The sequence below is a fragment of the Nylanderia fulva genome, unplaced genomic scaffold, assembly GCF_048542155.1.
Source record: "Nylanderia fulva isolate GAGA-0341 unplaced genomic scaffold, ASM4854215v1 Scaffold6, whole genome shotgun sequence".
NCBI classification, from domain to species: domain Eukaryota; kingdom Metazoa; phylum Arthropoda; class Insecta; order Hymenoptera; family Formicidae; genus Nylanderia; species Nylanderia fulva.
In genome coordinates this window covers 2,446,011-2,473,297 of record NW_028190698.1, presented here as the reverse complement: position 1 = coordinate 2,473,297, position 27,287 = coordinate 2,446,011, and the positions used below count along the sequence as shown (strand labels likewise).

General features: G+C 31.2%; 2 protein-coding genes and 1 long non-coding RNA gene across 6 annotated transcripts in view; 1 reads left to right on the top strand and 2 right to left on the bottom strand.

Moving 5' to 3' along the window:
* The first annotated feature begins 817 nt into the window (after positions 1-817).
* LOC114940965 (uncharacterized) lies at positions 818-17,701 on the top strand. 2 transcript variants are annotated; one of them, XR_003821565.2, is made up of 4 exons: positions 818-899; positions 1,310-1,519; positions 9,009-11,378; positions 16,905-17,701. It is a non-coding gene; the product is annotated as an uncharacterized LOC114940965 (long non-coding RNA). The 2 variants fall into 2 exon arrangements; XR_014925926.1 differs by lacking the exon at positions 16,905-17,701 and having other exon boundaries at positions 9,009-12,272.
* LOC114940928 (uncharacterized) overlaps positions 8,033-27,287 on the bottom strand; it is a 46,145-nt gene continuing 26,890 nt past the window's right edge. For 2 of the 3 annotated variants that reach the window (XM_029315750.2, XM_029315740.2), the window contains 4 exons: positions 9,563-9,894; positions 9,122-9,402; positions 8,663-8,827; positions 8,033-8,359 (listed from right to left, as the gene is read on the bottom strand). In XM_029315750.2, the coding sequence (XP_029171583.1) occupies positions 8,092-8,359; positions 8,663-8,827; positions 9,122-9,402; positions 9,563-9,894 (1,046 nt within the window). In that variant the 3' untranslated portion in view covers positions 8,033-8,091. The remainder of the gene's footprint in view (positions 8,360-8,662; positions 8,828-9,121; positions 9,403-9,562; positions 9,895-27,287) is intronic. The other variant, XM_029315754.2, reaches the window with a different exon arrangement.
* Positions 21,841-24,364, bottom strand: LOC114940944 (uncharacterized). The gene is made up of 2 exons (XM_029315762.2): positions 24,125-24,364; positions 21,841-23,341 (listed from the first exon to the last, which is right to left on the bottom strand). The coding sequence occupies exons 1-2, from the start codon at positions 24,249-24,251 to the stop codon at positions 22,593-22,595; spliced, it is 876 nt and encodes a 291-aa protein (XP_029171595.2). The 5' UTR covers positions 24,252-24,364; the 3' UTR covers positions 21,841-22,592.

Below are 27,287 nucleotides of genomic sequence, written 5' to 3'. Positions count from 1 at the left end.
TCGCAATTTCGCGCGCCGGAGACTCGTTGCATCTCCCCTTCCTCGGGTCTACCCTGTTCTTTTTCCCCCCAAGTGCGACCTTGCGCTCGATGAATTATTAATATTTGATAGCCATATATTTTATTTTTATACTGCCATCTCGGAGATATAAATTTATATATTATATATATTTTATTAGATATATATATATATATATATATTTATTTATTTATTTATATTATATTTTATATATATTATATTAATTCACATATATTTATTTATGCGTCATATATTATGTAAAATAAAATAAATAATCAAACAAAATTAATATTAGGCTATGAAGAACTAGCGCGAAAAGAAGAGCGCAAAATAAATAATAAAATAAAATCAATGATATAATATATTATATAATATATTATATAATATATTATATTTTATATATATTATATTAATTCACATATATTTATTTATGCGTCATATATTATGTAAAATAAAATAAATAATCAAACAAAATTAATATTAGGCTATGAAGAACTAGCGCGAAAAGAAGAGCGCAAAATAAATAATAAAATAAAATCAATGATAACTAATAAAATAAAAATTAATAAAATTGAAAAGATTATTTTATATCATGACTCTTATTAGCTCTTTTATACATATAAAGGTATTATTGTATCTGTTTCTTGTTACCTTTGTACTTTTTTACATCTCTTACGAAGAAGGTATGATAAACATCGACTTGAAGCTTAATAAAAAAATCCAAATAAACATCGATAATATCCTTCTTTCTTCTGCTTCTTGGTTTCCGTTCTCGAAGGAACCGTTTTAGTATTCGAAAATACTTGGCACAATCTACTGGAAGAAGACGCATCCTGCCTTCTGTGAAACAAGGTTGTGACAACAGGTGGTCCCGAAGCAAGGTATATATCAAAATTAAAGTGAATATGTTAAATATAAATATATATATATATATATATATATACACATATATATATCTTTATTCTTAATCTAACTTCTCTATAATAATATGCATATTATATAATACTTCTACATGTGCACAAAAACTCTCTAAATTTTCCTTAAATTAAATAAATTTTAAGATACAAAATGATAAGATTAAATTAAATAATAATTAAATTAGAAATAAAATAAATGTGATTAAATTAAATAAATCATAGATATAAAATAAAAAACATAGAAATTTAATTTAAATTAAATATAATGCAAAAGCAACTATTGAAGCATAAAAAAATATATCAAGATTATTTTCTAAAAGAGAATTAAATATGCCAAATTCGATCTTCTATCTCCCTTTCTTGTTATTTCACAGTTTGTCCTCGCAAAGGACTTTAGGAGAGATAATTTGCGATGAACCTCGATCTTCGGGGGAGAGAAAGAGAGCGAGTTCTTCTTTCTTTTCTGGATCTAAATACGGAATCGATATTGAGAACGAAGAGACACACGTGGAAAAGGAAGAGAGGCGTTTACGCAAATGAAGGAGCTACAGCCGGCTGGAGAATGAAAAAAGGGCAAAATCGAGGTACGTCCATACGCAAAGATAGCGGTATACAAGAGTCGCGAAGACGAGAAAAAGGGGGTTAAACAGGGAAAGGTGGTTACGGTTGCAGAGCGTAATAATGAGATTACCGTTAACAATAACGAAAACGATAGGAGTAAGAATAAGGCCGGGGTCGCGTGTCGAATCATCCCCTATTAGGCCCCTCGAAATTTTCAGACATTTTCTTCTTCTCTTTTTTTGTTGCTGTACAGTGTCTGTTCAATATTTTTATAATATATTGAAACTCGACAAAAATATATAAATTAAAAAATTTATTAAATTCGAATAGGTATTTATTTCAATACTGCATAATAAATTATTTATTTGAAACTAATAATATTGATTTGACGTGAAAAATATTTATTTGATATAAGAAAATCCCTTACAATAGATAGAGAAATATTGCTTCAAATAAATGATTTATTAGGCAATATTGAAATAATATACTAAATATTTTTCGCCATTGTGTCAAATAATTCTTTCCAATGACAAGTATTTTTGTAGAATTATTCAAACGTGTTTGTCAAAAATAAATCTAAAAATATTGATGACACGTTAAACTATTAGTTTTATAAATATGGGATGTTTGTTTCTGGTGAAGGTCCTTTAGCAAGGAAAGAAACGCGCAGAAAATTTAAAAGGTTTTTCAACATATTTTATTATATTTGTCTGTGGAACGAACAAGGTTTTTTTCTCATAATACGATAATACTAATCCTAAATGAAATCTTCGAAGGCTCGCGCGATCCTCGCGCGCGGAAGATCGCCCTGCGAAAAAAGAATTCTTTCCTTACGTCATCTCTCGACGAGGGATGAAGAAAATTTTGTCGGCGTGTCAGGATGCGCGCGAGTCCCTCTTTCATAACAAATCGCATAATAATAATAATAATAATTCGAACAAATCACGTACGAAGAATACGATCGAAACGGGAAGGATGAGAGGAAAAAAAAGAAAACAATGCGCGCATATACAGGGTGTCCGTTAACTAACGAACCAACGATTACAAATGGATTCTTTGGTCAATTTGGGAACGATTTTTCCTCAGCGAAAATGTCGAAAAAGGTCATCATTTTTTACAACTTTCCAATATTTGTCATTATCTATCTTTATAACTAAGCCTCAAATTCAAATTTTATTATAGTAAACTCTACCTGAAATTAACTGAAGAATGCAATTATGTTAGACTTTTAACTTCAAAACGTTTAGTTTTCAAAAAACCCATTTTTTTTTAATCGCTTATAACTCGAAAATTATTGACTTCTCAACATTTTTGCTAAGGAAAAATCGTCTCCAAATTGGCCAGAGAATCCGCCCTTAATCATTGGTCCGTTAGTTACCGAACACCCTGTATACGCATTTATAGTCGCATATATATATATATATATATATATATATATATATATATATCGCGTTTTAAACATAATTCATCTTAAATCAATATACATATATATATATCTAGCTCTATAGAGGACCTTAGCATATACTTGTACGCGCTATAATAAATCGATAATATGGCACTTACTATATATGTATATATATAGTTTACGGCGTGTATGTGTACGTGTGTAAGAGCCGAAATTAAAAACTGCGGTACATCAAATAACCGGTTATTGTCTGATAAGTTGGTAGAGCGATATGCTTATCGGCGTGGAGAGTGAAACTGCTGCAACAGGTTCGTGCAACTAATAAACGGCGGATATCTGTGTCGCATATATGTATATATATATGCGTGTAAATGTGTGTGTGTTCATCTTTTGCGCCAAAGTCGGTTAATTAACGTCGCGATCTTGTATGTATATGTACGTGTAAATGTGTGCCCGGATAACGGACGGAACTGTGCATAAATTCTCATCTCGTTTCGTGTATAAAACGTCGGGAAATATAAGATCTTTATGATATATATATTGCCTCGTTGTGATATAATAATCGCCGCTATCTGATTTCCGCCCCTGAATGTGATCGGAAGTTTCCTCTTTCTCGATTTATTTGACGTATCTTACAGCAAATGCGCAGCCAATTTTTAATTCGATAACAATTTCTTTCGCTTAGAATCGCGGCGAAAGGAGTACAAAATCTCTTAAAGAGTCCTACGGAAAATTCGCTAATGATTTAACTCGCTTCTTTCGAAGACCTCGAAGAATTGCATCGAGAATTTGTTTGATTTTCGAGATATGAGAGGAGAGGGTAATTATTATATAATATATTATATATATATATTATATAATATATATAACATATTAAATGTATATAAAATACATACGCATATATATGTATTGTATATAAAATACTCTATACATATAACATTGTGTCTCGAGAAAAGCGAGTTGGATCACAATTTTTCCTTTCACCGCGCGAGCACATTTTATTTCTGCAAATCTATATATATATATATATATATATATATATATATATATATATATAAGATTTATTAATTATATTCATGATCTCCCTAATTTCTCTCTTCGTCGTAACTCACTCGGTGAATTTTCGTGACATTGATATACTAGAAATTACAATCGAACTTATACACACGATAAGTACACCATCCGTTCCATCGACATAACAAGTGATTTCGAAGGAGTGATTTTTTATTCTATTTCCCGATTAATTATTTTTTTTGTACGAGGGTGAGCGAGATTATATATACGATTGTACATATCCTAAATGTAATAAGGAAGCTCCGTTCGCCGTCAACTTGAATGGCGGATTTTATGGATATATATACGATATTTTCTTGGCGAATTTTGCCCGCGACTTGTCGTTGTTGTACGCAATTAGTTCTATACCCTAAAAAAAGACGTCCCTCTCGGGACGTCCCAGTAAAAAGGCACACTTAATTCTAGGTCGTTCAGTTTTTTTTGTACGATAGTAACTGTCGGGGATCTCGATCATCTCCCGATGATTCTCCAAATTATTCTACACGCGTTCACAATATACGAGATGTATGTGGTCGACAATATTAAAAAAAAAAAAAAAAAAAAAAAAAAAAAAAATCAAAAAAAATCAAAAAAACGAATAAAGGTCGAGATTTAGACACTTGGCTCGCTATGGCAGTGTGGTTCCGTTTTGTAAAAGCACGGTGATCCACAATAATTTACGACCTACGATATATACCCAGGATGTCCCACCCTTCGCGATTTTAATATCTACGACAGATTCTTTAAGAGCTTGGAATCATTCCTCAGCAAAAGTGTTGCGAAATGAATGACGCGGATTTCTCGAAAATAAAATTTGAAAAAGATAGATTAGACGCAATATCTTAATTTACAGTAAATTCTTTTTATTTATAGCCTTTAGTCTAATATAATTTTCTATTTACAGTTTATCTCGGAAAATATATTATGAAAAATTTGAGCAGTTTTATGAAAATAGATCTTTGAATCTATAAAAATAGGATTTCATTGAAAATTTGACATTTGATACATTAATTATGTATATCAGATATTTAATTTTTTTTTAATGTTTATCAGATATTGAGAAAATATAAATTTAACTATTTTATCATCTTTTCTTAGAGAAAGCTTATATTTATTATAAATATTTAGTATAATTATCGAATAATTAATTTTATAGAAATGAATATACAGGGTGTCCGGTAGTTACCGGACACCCTGTATATGGCAAACATAATATTAACATATTTAATATAATATTAAATGTAATCATAAAAAATTGGCAATAAATTACAATTTTTTCCTCGATAACTTCACTAAGGAAATCTCGATTTTAGATTCCTCCAGAAATTCGATCCTTCTTGGGACACCCTGTATAATTTTTGCACTTTGCACCGGGCGTATGTTTGCGCACCGTTTAGATTATAAATATCAAGACGATAAGAATAATTAACAATCACTCTAATCTTAATTCACAACCGAATCGACTCGTCGGCTCTTTCCAAAAGTAAAATTAGGAAGAAAAAAAGAAGAAGAAATACAATAAGAAATGAATAAACGAAACATTTAAAAGTACAAGAAACCGACTGCTTGTTATTTTCGTTAAAACGAAAGGAAAAGGGGTAGAAAAAAAAAAAGAAAAAAATTAATAAAACAAAAAAAGAAAATACATGTGTGCTGATCTCGCGACAACGCTCGACCTTCAGATCAATATGTTAAGAAAAGTTTCTCTAAATAAAAAAATAGTCAAGAAATTGAAAACGGAAATTTCTATCAATATTAGATAAATATCTCTTTACCTAGTATTGTTAATTTACGTATATATAACGAGGAAGTACGCGAAACACACACGGGAATTTTCCGCGTGAATAGTTTCTTGCATTGTTGTGCGATATTTGACATCTTATTATGTACCTGTCATCATTCCTTTTGTCTCGCTCCCCCCTTCCCCCTCGCGTTTGTCAAAATTTTCGTTTCATCTGTTCTCTCCCTCCCTTCTCTCTCTCTCTTTCTTCCCCTTCGCATAATTTTTCGCCGCTAATAGAAATTATCCTTATCACTGTAACAACAAGTAGCATATCAAGAGTGTCATATTAAAAAATAAATTTCAACCGTACAATTAACAATATTATTCATTGAACATTCGCCTTTCTGTCCGCGAAAAGGGGCCTCTCTAATGAGACCGACTATTCGTAGTAATTTGCAAATATACAATGCAACGTCGGCCTGAATGCGGTTCTTTCAGGCGATATTCGCTTCGTCCCTTTGTAACATTTACACAAAAATCGCAACGTCACAACTGTCGCAACTTCGGGGAACGATGAGCGATTATAATTTAATTATTAGTAATTAAAAATAAGAGTCTTTGGTTTCTTGCATACTTCTCTCTCTCACTCACTTTCACTCTCTAAGATCTCGGCCTATGTGTCTCGTTGACGCATTTTACATTTGTCTTTATACACAACATATGTACATATATACGCAAAGCCTTCATCTTCTCATCATTTCCTTCAATTTCATTAGTCTTCTTTCATCGACGCGTTGCAAAACGATACGATACGAGAAGAAGTCTCTTTATCGATTTCGAAAAAACGCGAAAATGCATTATACTGGCAAATATATATATATATATATATATATATATTTTTTGTCACGCTCGTTCGAGCTAATTTTGATTTAGAATGCACGTTGCGATATACACGAGATAAATGCGAAACGCGAGGATGAGAGAAAATATTCAAGATTCTTTATAAAGGTTAATGAAATTCAGAAACGACTTGGATCGGACGATCAAAATTTTCATTAAAATTTTATAGAGAAACACTCGCGCAGAAATTATTAAATGAATCATCAGATGAATAAATACAAGAGATCGCGTCTCGATCGATCGAATGACACAGTATTAATTAATGTTCGTGTCACATTGAAAATTATCATGTCAATTATATTTTCAAAATTTCCTAAAGCGGATCGAGTGATCGATCTATTTTACTTCGACAAGAATGCATGTTATCAGTAGTAATTAGCATCTCGCAGTCTTTCGGGGTTTGTGCTGTTTTTTTTTTTTGTTTTTTGCTTCGCCATATCATTAAGTCTGTAACAGTTTACGTATATACTACGGAGGTAAAGATATGGTATATTATGTACTTCGAAACTGTAATACATATGTATATGTATGTATCTTTATGTCGACATAAAAATCGGAGTTAAAAACAAAAAGATTACCGTGAGCAGAGGAACACTATTACTAGAAACGATATAGTCTCGATGCCGCGTATAGATCATTTTCATTTCATTTACCTCTAATCAGCTAACTAACGACGAACGTACTTCTCGAAGAGCGAATATAACTTTTGTACTTGTGCGGTTACTTTTTTGTTCTCTTTTTTTTCGTTTTCTTTTTCTTTTAATAGAACATGCTTATACATATTATTCAGACTTGTTTCTCTTAATTAAGGCAGAGTTTCGTGATGCTCGGGTTAAGCACTTTGGCACTCGCTGGTTTCGGTTAAGTTGATAAATCCCCCTTTACGTCCATGTTAACGCACGCGTTTACATGTGTTTTGTCCGATGTTTCGCAGTTGAACGCAAAAGGGAATTTTCTTTCATTTTTCGTAATTTATTTATATAATAAGATCAGGATATACCAGGCAATGCTACCTGTTTACGGTATGGATTAAACGCGTCGTTGTCAATAGCTTTCGGAAACGAGGAACGGAGAGAAAAACCGCACTCGTCGTTCAACATATCATCGTTATTAGCTATCCGACTGATTCAAGAATTAAAAATGTAACGCTAGTTTAAAAACATAAAACGCGACACACGATATAAAAATCCAACGGCCGGATTTTAACGTCATTTTGGTATTAGTATCGTGGGCAAACGCGAGGAACATATCGATTGCCGAGCGAATAACAATTTTTTACTCCATATAAAGTCTAACAAATTTTTTTTAACTTTTGTTTTTTGTGCTTTTTTTTTGTTTTTTTTCTGTCTTTTTTTTTTAATACGGACAACGAAGAAGAAAAGTTAAAAATTAATTTAATTTCTTTTCCCCCAACGCATCCTGTCGGCACTAAACGCGCAAGGAACGTCATTCTTGTTCTTCGTTGCCCTTGTCACTGACAACACTGGTGAAAAGTTCTCCACCCTTATCCCTTTTTAAGGATCGTCTAAGGGCGATCGCTGTCGTGGAGGCTCGTATGGACTCGCCACGGCGATCTCTACGAGCATCCTGAAGGAGTCGCCGTTGTCCTGGTGCGCGTAGGCGTTTTCGAGGGTGCGAGGCGGTAGACCACGATAGTGGAGTTCCATCTGCTGCTGCTGTTGAACACCAGGAGTTGCCGACAGGTGTTCCCGAGGAGCGCTCCAATACGCAGCAGGTTCGCCGCTGGAGTTGTCGTGGGAACTCTCGGAATTGTTGTCGTTTCTGTTGTAAAAGAAATGTCCTGGTTAATTCATCAAGTTTAAAAATATACAAAACACTGACTCTTTCGTAGTTAAAGCATTTGATCTATTTTGCTTTTAATCAATTTTTCAGTCTTTTTTTCTTTGTTATTGGTATTTTTAATTATTTATGTTCGCGATCGCGCGAACGTCTTGAAAGTTTACTGTGCAAATTGCAATTAAGCAGATAATCTCACAATAGTTGAGCAGGTAATTTCTGCTATTTTTTTGCTATTTGTCTGTCCTTTTGCATCGAACACAATCATTGTACCGATACAAAACTTGCCTTCGTCGAGCAGAAGGATGAGAGATATCGTCGGCATCTAACTGTTCGACTTGGTTTTCTGCATAGGGTCGAACGATTACGTTGGGCCATCGTATCAAAGGACGTTCCTCCTCGCTGTGATAATCGTTCGGACTGCTCTCGTAATCGTTCGGACTGTCCTCGCTTCTGCGTAGGTAAATCTTGAATGATATATCTAGTATTTTCGTATATTTAATCTAATTCTTACAATCTGTCTCAAAATGTTCCCTCAAAAGCCTCAGTCAGTAGCGAATCAATGAGTAATAAGCGGGTAAGCAATTTTCTTCCTGCTTTGGTCACTTATTTTTCTTTTTTCTTTTTTTTTTAGACGTACACTTCAAGAAGTCAGTGATGTCGCGTCAGTAAGTGTCGGTGAAGTCAGCGGAATTTTCTCTCGCGCTAACTACTACGTTGGGGAAACAAGAAAGAATGACAACTTACCGATATGCAGCTTCCTCGTCATAATCGTGATCTCTCTCCAAATCACGAATGTCCCCCTGTGGCGAGGCAACCGCTCTTTCCACGCCGTGGAAATCCCAATTCTGGGGCCTCGGCACCTCTTCAATCAGGTCCGACTGATCAGCCCGTCGACCCTGGCGAGAACCGCTCTGAACACTACGACGAGCTCGACGCGATATCGTATAGTTCTGAGGATCCTTACCATCCTTGCGTAGAATCTCGGGCAGGATACGTCGCCTGGCATTTATAAACCAGTTACACACCTGGAAAAGAAACATGTAAAATGGTCTGAATGGTCTAAATGGTTTAAAATGGTTGGAAAAAATGGTCTAAAATTCTAACAAAATCGATAAAAGGATATTTCCATGGATTAATATACATATAAAAGGCGATAAGAGCTAAATTGAAAACAATTATACTAACCTGTAGGATGGAGAGCCGAGTAAGCTCGCTGAGATGCAGCTTCTCGCTCTCACTGGGATAAGCGTTGTACCGATGTTCCATCAGCCAACGCTTAAGGATGTTCACCGCTTCCTTGGGCAGGTTGCCGCGGCGTTTCCTGCGCGACGAGTCCTGACCGGAAGCGGCGTGGCGATTTCGCCGAATGTCAGGCGACGTATCCGGAGAGATGTTCTCCGTCTCGGACAATCCGCTATGATCTTCGTCCGTGGTGCTGGATGCTCGGGTCGGTGGTAAAGCTCCCACCGAAGCTCCGGTCGCGGCTCCAGGACGTCGATTATAGAATGGAGCCACTGCTGAAACAATAAAAAACAATTGCGTTTTTGTTAATCATAAATAATTGGCAATTTTTTTTAAATAATAGAACTCATGTATATCGACGTGATTTTTTATGAAAATTTTTTGGAGTTTTTTAAGGTTTTATTATTGGTAAAAAATGTGTTAATGGTCGAATAATATCTAGTTTTTCGTGGATCATATTTTATTCTTTTTAATGTATCTTTTTATGTTCAAGTTACATATCAATTTCATGATCGTGCGCGCGCACAAATGTCCTAATTATATAAAAATTTATAATATAAATCCGACCTAATGTCACCGCCAGAGCATGTGCAAAGGGTTACATGCTGTTTTCAGGTGTCTTTTTATACGCAGCATGCTGCAGCAGCTGACTTTCCTCAATTGAACTTCATCAATAGCAACAAACTGCGGCAGCATGCTGTACATGAATACTAATTTTATATTCAGAATATCTCTTAACACGTTAATTAACGATCGCGTTTGAAGGTGTGACAGTGTTTTTAAGTATGATAAATTAAAATACGATAAGAATAAGAAACACTTTCGATTGTGTAACCGAGATAAGAAAAACACGCGCATATGTATGTCCCACCTGACTTTCTTGGGAGAAGTATAGAAGATACTTTTTATTTCTTCTTCTCGGGAGGCATTTTTATTTTTTTCTCATATTTCAGACAAATTAAAAAAATGAAACTCGATGAATATTCTTTCCACTAACAAAAAAAATATTTATTAATATTTTCTTAATCTTCCTATATCGTCATAAGGGGATGGAACTAACAACCCCTATTTATAGAATATTTTATCAGAACTTTTTAACGGAATATGATTATCTAAAAATATGCGTGAGAAAGTTTGATTTTTTTAGAGAAAGTTGTTTGTATTTTTTTTGTAAAATCAATAGTTTTTAAGAATCGTCAAAAATTGTTCGTACTTGTTTAGCACCCTGTATATCGCTATAGTCTTCGTTTACGAGCGAAAATCGGCGGCGATATCGCGCAATAGAGAGAACTCTCTTCGGGACGCGCCTACGCATTTCGCGCGTGAGATTCCCTCACGCACCGAACTTGCGGCTGATTGGCCGAGATTCGCCTTTCATTGAGGCGGCGCACGCGTACGAACGTCCGGATTATGCAATTCAAGGTTACGGTGGAGCGAGCGTAAACAGGGAGGTCGTAAGAATAAGCGAGCTACAGTGCGAGAGAGGCGACCGACCCGAAACACCGAAGGAATTTGTTTTCGATCGATTGCTGACGAGCAAAGCTGTCAAAAAACTCGCGACACGTCGATATGAATATAGGACTTTTGTGGTCGATGATGTACCCGAGTCCTGATCTTGACGGAACGTCTATCGTCTATAAAAAGGGCGCCGACAAAGTACAATACTTGGATGGCAAAAGAAAAAAATTCTACGAATTTTCGAAAGAGTAGATTGGAAATTCATGGGTGTCGTCTCTCGAAGCAGATGAGGAGGCACAAGGTATACTCTATAATGTATCTTTTAAGTGATCTTTTCTGAATTTTTTCGACTTTCGTTTCTGACAAGAATTTCGTTTCTTTAGAGAAGATTAGGAGTGCAGATTCAATAATATTTTTAAATCTCTTACTTCTGCTCTCGTTTTAAACAATTATCGTTCTACCACACAGAGGAAATTTTCTCTTAGAATGTACCCTGAAAATGGTAATAGTGAGACGAATATGGTATTGGAAGAATCTTATAAAAGTCTCTTATAAGAGCCTCTTATAAGAGAGAATTTTATAAGAGTTTCTCTGATTCATATTTACCACAATAAAAATATTAATATGTACATAGTAAATTTTACTAAGAATTTTTGTGATAAATATTAATCAGAGAAACTTTTATAAGATTCTTCCAATACCATATTGTCGCACGATTACTATGATTTGCAGAGTAAATTCTAAGAGAAAATTCTCTGCGTGCAGGCTACCTGATACCGATTGTTAATGTTTTCTAATCAAGAAAAAAACATGGTTCATATTTATACAATAAAGAATGGTCGCATGCACGATACTGACCATCCGTTACCCATGGTCAGTATGAATTTTAAGAATGAACTTTCTATATTCCGAAGCATTAGCTAATTTCAGTGGAATTCGGCACATTTGACACGCGCTAACACGTGTATGGAAACTGTCAGAAAAGAAAAGTTAATTGGATAAAACTTCGAAAGAAGAGAATTTTCGAACCTATATAATAAAAGAGATAAAGTTTCAACAGATTTAATTTATGTAGGAACCGATTATTTTTCGTTTCAAGCTAACAGGATTTATCTTGCGTTCTCATGTAGTTATTATTTAAAACGCATTTTACACATATCGTTATTTGTTAATTAATAAAATATTATAAAATGTATTTAATGTATGATATTATCTTATACTTTTAATATTAAAATTTCAAATAGATTAAATAAAAAATGCACCCATAAACACATTATTGATACACATAAATCATGTTAGTTATTATAATATAAATAATAATAAAGAGGAATATTTTCATTCGAATTTACTCTGCACGCGATAAATAAATATTATATTACAAATAAATATGAATAATTATTTTTAAATACTTTCAATGTGGTAAAATTGAATATAATAAATGTGTATAAATAAATAGTTTAAAAAAATAAAAATCAGAAAATTGAAAACTATTATCAGTGCATTTATCATAAAAAGGAAAACTACATGCAACAATTTAATCGAATCTAGATGATCATAATTTATTTTAAAAGAACGAAATAAAAATATTTTCGCGAAGAAAAGCTACGCTTATAATTGTGCAAATACACAATAATATCGCGCAACACTCTGTAAGACTATCGGAATTTTAATACATAATCTAACCGAGTATATATATCCGAGTTTAACGGGTCACACAATCTCGCTCGCAAGCTGCGCTGTAAATAATAATATCAGAATGTTACATAAAAATCGGGACGATATCTGCGAGAAGGGTCAGAAAAAGCGCATGCGAGGGTCGCGTCACATTACTAACATTCGCGATTGCAGAGCTACAATTTTACATATTTTCGCCATGCAAAGCAATTCAAAATTAGATTATACTCGTCGACATTTTTAGAGAAAAAAATTAAAAAATACAAAAAATTAATAAACGTCAAACAACATTAAAAAAAAAACTAAAAATTCGGATAATAGAATACAAAATAAAAAATACGCGATAAAAATGAAACTATACTTGTCGGAGTGACACCACTGCACAAATTGTGCACTTCGTACATCGCGTCGAAAGACACCGCGTAAATCATATGGAAATAAACTCTAAGGTCGGTTTCCCTTTCCACGCGATGCGGTCTCGCGCGAGTTGTTATTTGAATAAGATTATGTAAAACTTATGCGAAGCAGAGGTCGATTCGTAAGCGACGCAAACGTAAAAAAGAAGAAAAAAAAGAACGACAACAGGGATACGTGCGAGCTGTCAAGCCGGACAACAAACGTCGATAAAATCCTTCGGTAAATTTGCGACTTGAAACTCACTTTCGTTTCGTAAAATTAAGCGCAGTCGATTAGGGCGATATGTAAATATGTAAATTATAGAATATTACAAAATTATTTTCCCTATTTTATCAATTGAAAAAAATTGAATAAAATCAAGGAGTAAACACGTCTAAATAAATTGTATATTTAGCTTTAAGTGTTTTCTATTTTTTAATATATACATATATATATATATATATATATATATATATTTAATTAAAAGCAATTCCATGGATATATTTATACCGAGGAGAGAAAATATTTTTCGCCTGCTCAAAAAGTCATTGTAACTTAAGTAAGGTCTTATTATGACCGCTTAATAAGACCTTACTTTAGTTTTACTACATATTAACCCTCAGTTACCTCTCTGGGTTACGTTAACCCATATCAAAAATGATTTTTCCGAAATTTTAGAAGATCACTTTTCATTTTTTCTCAAATATCTCGAGTCGTAGAAATCTGGTGACATTTGTACCGATATATGCTTTTTTCTTACTGTCTGGCGTATCGATTAAAAAAAATACTTTAAAATAGCTTCATTAGATCCAGAAATATAAACAAAAGAAGACTCTGGGTTACTCTAACTCATGAGTGGTAAAATAGGGTGGCCAAAAATGAGTGGTAACTGAGGGTTAATATTTTTATTGTGGTAAATATACCAAGGAGAGAAACTATTTTTCGCCTGCTCATGAAAAGTCATTGTAACTTAAGTAAGGTCTTATTAAGCGATCAATTGCTCATTCAAAGGCATCCTAATTAAACTACTGAATCACGACCACTGTCGCTTTTTCGATCGATCGCCACGAAACAATCTGTTGCCAACCGCGACCCTGCCAAGTGTCATTACACTCCGGTATGCCTAGCGTGAGTTTAGAAGCTGGCATTTCGTGTCAATATAAATTTAGCAGGATCCTCGTAGAGTTGACTGTCGTTTCGTGGCGCGACATCGGTTTAAAATACGATAATAGTTAAAACAGTTTGAAATGCGCGTTTAAAATAACAATAGGAGAAGCCACGAAGGCATCGATCGAGTTTTCTCTCGTCTTCTAGTCTGGAAAATTTACGTTCGAAATGATGGGCAAATATATGTTCATCTTATATCGAGGTTGACAAGTCAACGATGCGATTTAGAGAGAGATAATATGACGATGTTTACGTTACAATCTGGATTCGAGCGAGTTGCAGTTATATACTTCTGAATGTATAGTGTCTCTATTGATGATGTTTAGACGCCGATTGGTCCCTAAATAAACACTATTTGATATATATGTATAATCACCAGCGAAGAAATCGTAAAAATCAAATTCTTGTAAATATACAGAATGGATTTAAATAGTGCGACAAATTTTAGGAAATGATTCTTTGTTGAAAATTAAAGAGGAGATTTTTTATATAAGCATATACCCTTATATCATTTTCTGAGAAGTTACATTTTTCTAAAGAAGATAAAAATTAAGCTTCTATTTTTTTCTCAAATTTCAGACAAATTAAGAATGGAATTTGATGGATATTTTTCGTTTTATTTTTTTTTAATTTGTCTGAAATTTGAGAAAAAAAATACAAACTCAATTTTTACCTTCCTCTTTAGAAAAGTGTAACTCTTCAGGTAGGGATATAAGAAACCCCCTTAATTTTCGACAAAGAATCGTCACCTAAAATTTTTCGTACTTATTTAAATACCCTGTATGCAGGAAGAGAGAATTTTTACTTTCAAGAATATCTTCTTCACCCCTATTTTTACCTTCCTCTTTAGAAAAGTGTAACTCTTCAGGTAGGAATATAAGAAACCCCCTTAATTTTCGACAAAGAATCGTCACCTAAAATTTTTCGTGCTTATTTAAATACCCTGTATGCAGGAAGAGAGAATCTTTACTTTCAAGAATATCCTCTTCACCCCTATTTTTACCTTCCTCTTTAGAAAAGTGTAACTCTTCAGGTAGGGATATAAGAAACCCCCTTAATTTTCGACAAAGAATCGTCACCTAAAATTTTTCGTGCTTATTTAAATACCCTGTATGCAGGTAAAAGGAAGAGAGAATTTTTACTTTCAAGAATATCCTCTTCACCCCTAATTTTACCTTCCTCTTTAGAAAGGTGTAATTTTTCAGAGAGGGATATAAAAAACTCCCTTAATTTTCAACAAAGATCATTACATCTAAAATTTTGTATACTTATTTAAATACACCCTGCATACTACAGATAAGAAAAAGAGAATTTTCACTTTCAAGAATATCCTCTTCATCTTTAACTTAGTCGCGCGATTATACTCGACCAGCAGTCGCACTTATACCTAGGTAATGCTAGGAAGACTCGTCGTTCTCAAAATAATCTAAGTGTTCCGCGCTGGTCCCATATTTAGCGCGAATATCGGACTGATTCGAGTGTCGGGTCAAACGGAGACCGAATAAGATGCGAGACAATAATACGCGAAATATGAATATATATATATATATATATATATATATATATATATACACTTTTGATTGCCACAGTTGGACAATTTATTTTCTTATTCAAAATGGTCCCCGTTAAAATTTGTGTGTTAAATATTATATTTAACATATTCACATTGTGTTAATTTAACATACTGCTGTTGTGTTAATTGAACTTAAATGTTAAATTATTAAAACAACTGGAAAAAGATGTAAAAATAACACAAGGTGTATCTATTTTTCATTTTACACAATATATGCATATGTTCTGTTTTATTAGTAACAAGATTTATCTGTCAAAATTGATAGAAAAATATGTCGATTTTTTATTTTACTTAAGTGGGGACGATAAAATCTAAGATTAACATATTTTTTCAATAAAGTTATGTTAATTTTACACCAAATTTTATTTTAAATTAATTGAAGTTTTGCATTTATTTTGTGTTAAAATATTAACACAGTATATTTATGTCTCCAATTAACATATCTATATTATGTTAAATTAACACAAAAATTTCTGTGAATCGTTTGGGACATATATTAAATTTAACACAAATTTTTCAACTGTGTTTCACTTAAATTGTCATACAAAATATACAAAACGAAACAATTTAAACGATCGAAAGATATGCAATTATTTCATCAGAAAAAAAATCGAGTTTATCCAATGTCTATTATCTCAAATATTTGGATACATTTTTAAGAAAATACGATAGATATACATATATGTTACTCTATTAAACAATCATATACAACATTAGTCAAATGCACTGACTAAATTAACAAATATTTATTTCATTACTTCCTAATAAATCATTTCTTTTAAACAAAAAACTATTTTTCCCATCAAATCAATATTATCAGTTTCAAACAAATAATTTATTTGGCAGTATTGAATAAATTTTTTTCGGTGTAATAATATATCCCAATCTTGTGTGACTAATCAAGTAGCAATAATTAAAGGAAGGACACTCTTGTAAGAGACACAATTTTAAATCTTATTCGTGGATCAATATCTTGCGATATCTCGGATGTAGCGAGGATTTTTTTCTGAGGTGCAGCGGGTGCATCTCGTCGAGGGACAACGATGCCCATTCCGGAAACGGAATCCACCGCTAGAGAGGAGGACCGAAACTAAACTTAGCGCTTGAGTTTTGCAGTTACGTAAGGTCCAGTAACCCGACGATGTAAAATTAGGATAGCTCTCCTTGCTTTTGCGCGTGTGCGTCCCCTAATTTTTTTTTTTTTTTTTTTTAGCGACAACTGTGTGTCCTCGTCTCATAGTTTGGAATGTCCATCCATCTTACAGCTCGCGACAGAATCCATGTTCGATGATGGATAATCTCATATTCCGTATTTATTTGGCGTGTTGCAAGACTTATCTTGGCGACTTTTGCGCGTATAAATATTACACATACACGAATATTTTAATTAATAATATTAAACATTATGCTATAATCTTGGCAGAGATATATGCATGTAATTTGAATAGATTACAGATATTATAAATTCGCGGACGATGAAAAATATTACATGGCAATAAATTTATCATCATATAGAAATAACGTTCGATTTATATCCGTATATAAGATAACGAATTTATTTAAATATTTATGTATTTGTACACGTCGCATATTTCTTCAGCTTTTTATTAAAAAAAATTTTGTAAAAAAATTAAAAATATTTTTTTATAATAAAAGATGGCTTTTCCAAAAAGGTTATATTATAATAAGATAACGCATGATATGATATTTTTAGCGGTACAGATAACAAAAATTGCAGAATTGACCCGCCTTATTTTATATGACAAGTGTTAAGGTGATATAAATCCCTTAAGTTAATTATAAAGATGTACGTTAAAAAAAATGTATGTGTAAAACCAATAAATTTTCATACAATATTCGACCATTCAGTCTCTTCCTCACACCCTCTTATAATATATGATATATATCATATATCAATATTAAAGATTACTTAGAGGCCGGTTAACTATAGACAAAAATTTCAAAAAAGATTAAGATTTGTAAAATTGTAAAATTAAAATTTTACACACGTGACAAACAATATTTGCAAAAAGAAGAAATTTTGGAATCTTTGTAAGGTATTAAAAAAAGGGATAGAATATTTTATCCATCTATCCTCTTTAATGTTTTTTTAGACATTCTTAAACGAAAAAGTTGTGTGATTATTGATTAAATAAAGCATTGCCAGTGTGGTCGATTTATATAATAAACCTTTCTTTAATTATTAATTAATTTATATTTATTTATTATTTAAAAATTACGTAAAAATAAATAAATAATACATAGTTTCATGATTAGCTAAAATATAAAATGGATTCTATCTCTAAAGTGGTTGATTTACGGACCTATGTTGAATGGATGAGTAAAATACCTAATCTGGTTTTTTATAATACTCTGTAGATTGTAAAAATTTTATTTCTGCCCTTCAATACGCCCCTTATTAAAGAGACCCTTATTATAGAATTCGAGATTGGTTTGAATTTTGACCCAAGATGACAACCTGTTAAGCAGGTACATTTCGGGTTCTAATAGAAGCTAAACTAGTAAAGAAAATGGCGCATTACAATAGATGACGACTAGTTGGAGCTTCAGCGACTTTTCGGGCCTATATTTTTCTCGCCTATTTTTCCACACACACACACACATATTTAATGTTCAAAGTTAATTAATATATAAAATCTAGTAATCTCTCAAACCAAGAGATACAGTTTTAAAAATTAATTTTCGCGCTTGGCTTTATTGGCCGATTTAAATATCATATTTATATTATTTTTAATTTAACTTTTAATTTAATTTAATTTGAACTTAACTTTAACTGATTGTGAGTTAATTTTTTGTTCAAGCAACTTTTAACTTAACTAATAAATTAATTTTACAAGCAACTAACTTTAATTTAACTTACAAGGGGACACTACACCCAGTACATTGAGAATCGGGATGCCAATTTTTTTGGTGATTCTAGATGTCAAAAAAAGATATACGTGTTTCGGCGTTTTGTCGAATGCTCCTTAGTTTTCGAGTAAAAAATTGTTTAAAAATCGAAAAGTGCAGCAGCGATTAAGAGCTAACTCGTAGGTCGCAAGTTCGAGTCCGTGTCTCGTTACTTTTTTTTTTGTTTTATCTTGCTAGTTTTGAAAAAGTGTTGTTGTTTAAATATATTTATTTATTTATTTATAAAGACAAAATATTTGAAAAAAAAAAATTTTTAACGTAATAATTTAATTAAATAAATAAATAAATATATTTAAACAATAGTTTTAAAAAATCATTAACTTACTCAACCCTGTGTTTACTTATAGGTTGTTAATTTCTTTTCTCGGTTGCACTGAAGCATTCGATTAATAATAATGTTTCAAGAAAAGCAACTAACAACCTACCAACGCAAATACAAATGTTGGCATTCGCTATTCATTCACTAACTGTATATCCCCACTTTTAGATTTTTCCTATATTTCAATGTTTCCAGCATTTGCTGTGTATTTATGTATATTATTTATCAATTAAAAAATATAAAAATTGCATAGCAGTTCCTCTTTATATTAATTAATAATGAACAAAATAAATAAACATATTTATTAATATCTTGAGAAAAGTGAGTCATAAGTTCATGACATATTTATAGTGACAGTTGCAATTACATTTCATTTTCCTCATTTGCCAAAGATGCCAAAAGATATTATAGACTGATGTCTATTTTCCTACTTAAGTAAGATTAACCACAACAGCTGCTTCGTTACAACAGAAACGATTATACAGTAATAATAAAATAAGTAAAGTGTATTGTATGATATTATATAGGAATAACGTTCTCCATCTGTATGTATTATAAAAAAAAAATACACCAAATTGAATTTTCTTTTATAACAAAGATTCCATTAAATGATCTTATAGAGATAAAAGTTTTCTTTTTATGGATTTATTTTTTTCCATAGTATCACTTTTTTATGATTATCCTATGTTATCCCTAACAGCATATCCCGAAGACGTTCAGAGAACATCCTGAGGATGTTCAAATGTCCTCTGGATATCCTCTGGATATTCTCTGAATATCTTTCAGATATTTCATAATGACAGGTTTGTTTCACATAGGAATATTATTGTTTATTTATTCAAATGCACATTATTTTTCGGAAATGCATTCTATTCACAATGACAAAAAGTTCTATTCGAGTTCCAACATTACTTGAGTCCATCGAGTTCTAGCATTACCTAACTCCAAATATAAAAAGCATGGATTATTCCCAAACGAGTCAAAGATATAACAATGTGACAAAGAAGTAGCTAGTAAGTTTAAGTAAAATATAAAATGTTTTTGTGTGAAAATTTTTTTTAAAGAAACTCTGAAATGGGGCTGCCATTGTAGACCCCGCTTTAAAAATTAATTATTAAAAAACGATGGTCTGTGAAACTATTTTTATTGCTGCGTCACTGAAATCTTGAGAAAATTATAAGATCTCAAAATTGATAGAACGTTTTTGTGATCAAGAAATAGCGATCGAGACTGACCTACGGACGATCTACCGCACGTTGCATATGGATTCGACCAAGCTAAGATACGCAATCACCGTATTCAATGCAAAGTGTATTGATAGACGGAGCGTGTACAAACAGATGTCACGGACATAATCGTTGCGATATCTCAGCACAAGGGAGATAATATGTATAGAGATACTTAATTTTTCTATTATATTTTTTAAAAATTCCTCCAGAAAGGAGGATGTCCAAAAAGTGCGATTTTCAGTAGATATCTCGATAATTTTATAATTGAATTTATTCACAAGTCATAATAAATAAAAATATATAATAAAAATGTTTTATAAAATAATTATTAATATTTTGAAGATTTGAAAAACATTCATAATTATTATGAAGCATTTTTATTATATATTTTTATTATTTATTACGACTATGTGAATAAACAAAATTGAATTACTGCGGAAAAAATATTAAAAATTTTTGTTATTTTTCTTTCTTTACTGTGTACTGTAACACAAAATTAACATTTTCCTACATCTACAGAGAAAATATTGATTTCATTCTTAAATGACTTTTTTATGATTTAAAAAACTCTTTGAATTTCATTAGTATAGTATTTCATATAATATGCTAAGTGTGTGTGTGTGTGTATTCTTTTTTATTTTAATATATATCTAATATTATTTTTATGCAAAATATACACCATACTGCACAAAATAAAATTTTCTCGTAAATATTTATATTTCTTCTTTAATGTAATAAAACAAGACAGCAATTTATTTCAAAAGATCAAGCAAATTTATTATTAAACGTTTATTTTTGTATTTGTACAGACTTTTCTAAAAACGTGAATTTAAAAAGTTTGCACTTGTTATATATAAAGATTAAAATATTTATTTCGATTTACAAGCCAAAAAGCTTTTATCAGAATAATTTTTATAATAAAAAATCGAAAAAAATTAAATAAAAATCACATTTTTTTACAACGGCTATCGATATTAGGCGCAATTGGTTCACCGTGGTAAAAAAAATTGTATTCTTATTTTTAAACGGCGTCAAGAGGATTCTCTTAATTTAAGGCATTTCTCTACTGAAAATAAGAATATCATCTTAAATTAAGAGAATTATTATCTCTAATTTATAAGAGAATCCTCTTGGCGCCGTTTTTCGGTGTTGTAATTACACAAGTCGCTTCTTCTCGATTAGAGGGCAAGTATAAAATCTCGCATGTGACATCTTATTAGAAGTATAAAAACGATTAAAGCTCGCTACGGACGAACAATAATATAATATACATATTATAGATGATATAATATAATATACAATAATTATAATTAAGAACTGAGATGTAATATAAATGTAACATTATATTACAAACAATAATGAACAATATTATATTATATAATATTATATATTATATATTATATATTATATTATATTATATATTATATTATATTATATTATATATTATATTATATTATATATTATATTATATTATATATTATATTATATATAATGTAAATGTAATATTATATTATATTATTGATCAGAGATGAGCGATAATATGTTATTATGACTTTGTCCTTTGCAGTGAACACATTCTTTTAAAAACAATGGCTAATTGTCAAGATATTTTAAAAAATTTACGCGATAGGTCATCAGAAGAAGTTTTTAAATTCTAATACACTAATAAAGAATTCAATTATATCAGATTATATTAGAGCAACGCTAGTTCTTGGTTATAAAAACAAAATTCTGGATTTCATCACATCATATAGAATTCAGAAATTAAAGCAAATTTAAATTTTTTAACGAATTAAGTAAAGAGAAAAAGTTTTTAACTATTTTCGAAAGAGCACAAATAAATTTTTTGAATAACGTGCTTTAATTGAAAGTAATATGAAAAAGAGGCATAAATGAGACAATATTAATGTAAATGTGTCAATTCTAGGGATTGATGACAAGTAAAAGATTAGTGCAAAATTACTAATCTAAAAAAAATATTGCTATTTTACAATTATATATCTAGTTAGTGTGAAGAGTTATAAGATAAAATAAAACATAAAAAAATAATTTATAATGTATCACATCTGTTATCATATAAAAATTCAAATTCAATGACTTATCGTAAATTGGTATATATTGTCTTATCAGTAATATACGTTTGTATATCAGTCTTCTCCTGCGCAGTTCTGAAGATAGAACATTGTTGCAACATTGAGAATTGTTTGTGTGTCTACGAAGAAGCTACTATGATGAGTTCGATGAATTAGCTTCACATGATGTAGATGAGGTGATTGAATTCACACCTTTTTCGATTGAAGAAGTATTACATTTATTTTGCTTCTTACATGTAGTCTGTCTTGATTTAACAGTTAGCTTGCTCATCGACATTTGTAATTTTCTTTGATTTTCTTCTATTCGCGCTTTCATCACACTATCGAAAAGTTGAGATTCAATTTTCATCTGTAAATCTTCTGATAAATGATTAGTCATTTCACACATACTTTCAAAAAATTTGTTAATGTATATTTTATTTTTTGATTTTGTATTATGACTTTCATCGAGTAATTCTTTTCGGATGAAATCTGATTTGTTGAGTCTTTCTAATAATCTTTCTCTTTTTTCTGATGATCTTGCTGTTCTCTCTTTTCGTTTTTCTTGCTGTAGTACAATCATCTTATCAAATTGTTCTTTATTATTTGGGGATTTGGGGAGATTTGATATTTGCTCTTCTATATTATTTTTGTTCATTTCTATGTCTATTTCTTCTCTACGTTTTGTTTCTTCTACATTCTCCATAAGTTCAGAAGTATTAATTTGAGATCCATTTGATGTATTCAAAAGGGTTGCACTTGTGCTTGGTTTATTCATAGGAATTACAAACTCCATCATTTTGCAAATCCTCTTCTTGCTAGCGTCTTTTGTAATTTCTTCTTCATTTACTCCTGATCCATAACGTTGTAGTAGTTTTTTCCAAAAATCTTTTGCCTCTTCCTCTAAAATTAGAGATATATTATGAATATTACAGGTAGATATAGAAATTACAGATATATGGCAACAAGAGATTCATTTCGATCAATGACTTATATAGCTTAATGTGAAAGACCTGGGAAATTGTTAAAGAAGCTTTTGATGCTTTGTGGAACCACTTTTTTCATTTATTATAGTTTTAAAGGACTGTAGTGACTCTAAAATTATTGCAGATAATCAGATTTTTATAATTTAAAAAAAAACATTCAATTATATTACTGCGTAGGTGCTGATACAAACAGAAAGTTTATTATTTATTAATATTAATTTATTAATATTTATTAATATTGACCTGAGATTTAGGACGTTTTAGTAATGATGGATCTTTTAATGGAGAATATTTCAAAGATCATTCGAGTATTATGTTAAACTTATAGATAAAACTGTAAAAGTCACATGTGTTTTACACAATTATTTAATTAGAAATAACTATTACTATAATATAAGTGAAGACAAAATTGGAAATTTAAATAATGATCAACTGACACCACAGACAAAAACACAAACAAAATTGACACACATGTTGACATTTAAAATAAAATAAAAATAAAATAAAGTTTTTTGTAAGAGAAGAATTTTGCAATTATCTTAATACTGTTGAAAGCGTTCCGTATAGCAAAGGTGCAGAAAATAGATTAAGTACATTACAATAATAGTTGATTCAAAAAGTTATATAATGATAATAATTACTTAAAAAAATAATTTGAAGATAAAAGAAATATAACAATAAGGTACCATAAAATACATACCGTCTTCTAAAAAGCTGCATTCGTCATTTACAATTTTCCAAGCATTATCACATTCTTCCTTTTTGTACTCCTTGTCCATTTGCCATAAGCATGGATGTTTTTTCACACGTTCTATAAAATGGTCCATTTCTCTCGTTAAGATACGCAGAAAATAAACGCCACAAATGAAACTCACGAACACTAGGATATCTAAATCGACAAGGTCGACCAACGTGTATCGACCGTCAAAGTTTGTATAAATTGTCGAGTCACTTCGACGTATGTGCCTTTTTATTTACGAACAAACCAATTAAATTTGAGTTGAGGCAACGCAGGAGGGGACAAGATATACTTTAAAATATATGTAAAATATAACATATATTATATCGCTCGTCGTCCTTAAAATTAAACATGTTTTAATATTTCCTTTGGAAGATTTGAAGTATTTGTACGAATAATAGAAGAAGTGACTTTCTTTCCGAAAACGAAAGTCTCGTTGACGAAACAGAAAATCATCCTGTTACAGTATTATCTCCACGTCATCGTATATATTTGCGATTAAGTGTTTGGATGGGTTCGTCATCGTAAAAGAAAAAGCTATTTATGCAACAGAGATAAACATGATGAACGTATTAACCTTTCGTCGATGGCTAACGCTCTCTAAGATTTGGGTCAGGCGATACGGACATCTCATTGAAGATGTATCTCTCTCTCTTTCTCTCTCTCGCTCTGTCGTCTTTAAAGTTTTTAATATTTATTTATTAGGAGAAATAGGAGAAATGCAAAAGATACAAATAAGCAAGAAGATAAATACTGATTTAGAGCAATATCTTGTTATTCCGTAACTAAAATAGAAAATTCAGAAAATCTGATCTGACATATAGATCGATGTCACTAATAATAGCATTAATAATCATAATTCCATTTTTGGATAATTACTTATACTTTATGAATGGTGAGCTCTAGACAGAATTCGCTAATATACGAAATATAATTCAACAATAATCTATTTTAATTAGAAAAAGCAAACCTCATCCAAGATAATAAAATAGAGATCAAAGTTAGAGAATTAATTCAGATAAAAGTTGAAAATTAAATAATCTGAAGATGTGAGCCTGGCAATTTATTATTTTCAACCGACTGATAAAAAATAAATAATAAACGATTATATGAAAAATACTAACCGGTTTAAAAATGTCACATAAATGATATGCATTTAATTATCGAATTGAAAGTAAAGAAAAATGTGCATCTACGAATGACATATATTAATGAGATAAGATTAATGTTAGACGACAGATGACAGAAAATACACATGTCGTAAATCTTTCTATAAATTCTATCTTCTTAAAAAAATCTTAAGATTATTATATAAAAGTTCATTTTATAAAAATATTAAATCTTTTTTTGGAAAGGCTAATTTGATGTTAAGAAAGTATCACGTTTTTAGAGGAACATTTTTTTAAATATAAATTTTAAATATTTTGTGATCCACGGTTATTTATAGAAATATAAATCCCAGTTATTACAAAAAATTATTCAATTTTTTTCGTGTACTTAAACATTTATAAAATAATTTCAATTTAGTAATATCAATGTCAATATTAATTTGCTTTATACAGGGTGTTCGGGAACTCCGGTGCCAACCGTTGAGGGGTTGTAGGGTAGGTGAAAATATTCAACTTTTATTAATAAACATGTAGTCTCCGACGACGCCTGTCAACGATGCACGATCTGACTGCGAGGATCTTCAATGCTTGTGAGGTCGTCCAGCATACACCAGGCATTTTCGAACGAGTTCGGCAAAGTATGGTGCGGCGGTGTAATGCCTGCATTGAATTAGGAGGTCGCCATTTCGAGCATCTTTTGTGATTGCATTTTTTGTGAAGGAAAAATAATAAAGTTACTGGCGTCGACAGGCGTCGTCGGAGACCACATGTTTATTAATGAAAGTTGCATATTTTCACCTACCCTACAACCCCTCAACGGTTGGCACCGGAGTTCCCGAACACCCTGTATAGTAATTTTCGTATGCTATTTTTTTAATCTAGCAGCATAAACCTATTTAAATTTTGCATTTCTTATTTTATAATTTTCTACATTAAATGCACCAATTTTAAATTTAAAATTTGTTAAAAATATATATATATATATATATATATATATATATATTTATATACAAAATTTTAAGGAAGAAGAAACTTTACCTAATATTTAAAAAAAAAATATATATATATAATTTTAATTTTTCCTTGATTTTAAAATTGGATTTGACAAAAATTATAAAAATGTATAAGAATAAATGAGAAAGAGATAAATTATTGATGGATAGAAAAACAAATGGAATACTTTTGTCTGGCCCCATTAAGTTAACCCCCCCCCCCCCTCAACAACACTAAATAAATTTTTATATAGCTTAAAATAAGTTAATTAGTTGTCGAAGTCAGGAATTAGATGCTCGAACCGTTTATCAGAAAATTAAATTTATATTGAGGGGCAGGGCAGCTTAATGTTAAGTCAGCCCCCCATATAAAAAATATAAATAAAATAATTTAAAAAGAACGAATATGTAAGAATTAGGTGTTAATTAAGTGCTCTCAGAATCCGTTTAGATATATAAAAAAAAATTTCTATCACTTTACTCTTGTCCAGTCGCCGCGATCGCCCTTAGAGTCCAAAAATCTGTCAAACGAAGCGAGCACCTAATTCCGGACTTCGGCATCTAATTAGCACCTTATTTTAAGCTATATATAAAACACGATACACACCTCCTCTTCTCGGCCATAGAGCCAAACGCGATGTTATAGCGAAATTAAGTGAGAAAATTAAAGAATCTGGGAATTTGTATCCTATGGTTGGGATCTCATAAATTCTCCTTGTTCCTCTTTTAACTTCCTCTGTTGACTAAACCGGGAAACGAAGACCTTCCCGATTTAGTCAACTTTCGGACCAATATTTTCTCGCCTATTTCTTTACAGAGAAATAGGCGAGATTTAGTCAACTTTCGGACCAATATTTTTCTCGCCTATTTCTCTGTAAAGAAATTAGGAATCTGGGAATTTGTATCCTATGGTTGGGATCTCAAAAACTTTCGGACCAATATTTTTCTCGCCTATTTCTCTGTAAAGAAACTGGCGAGAAAAATATTGGTCCAAAAGTTTTTGAGATCCCAACCATAGAATAC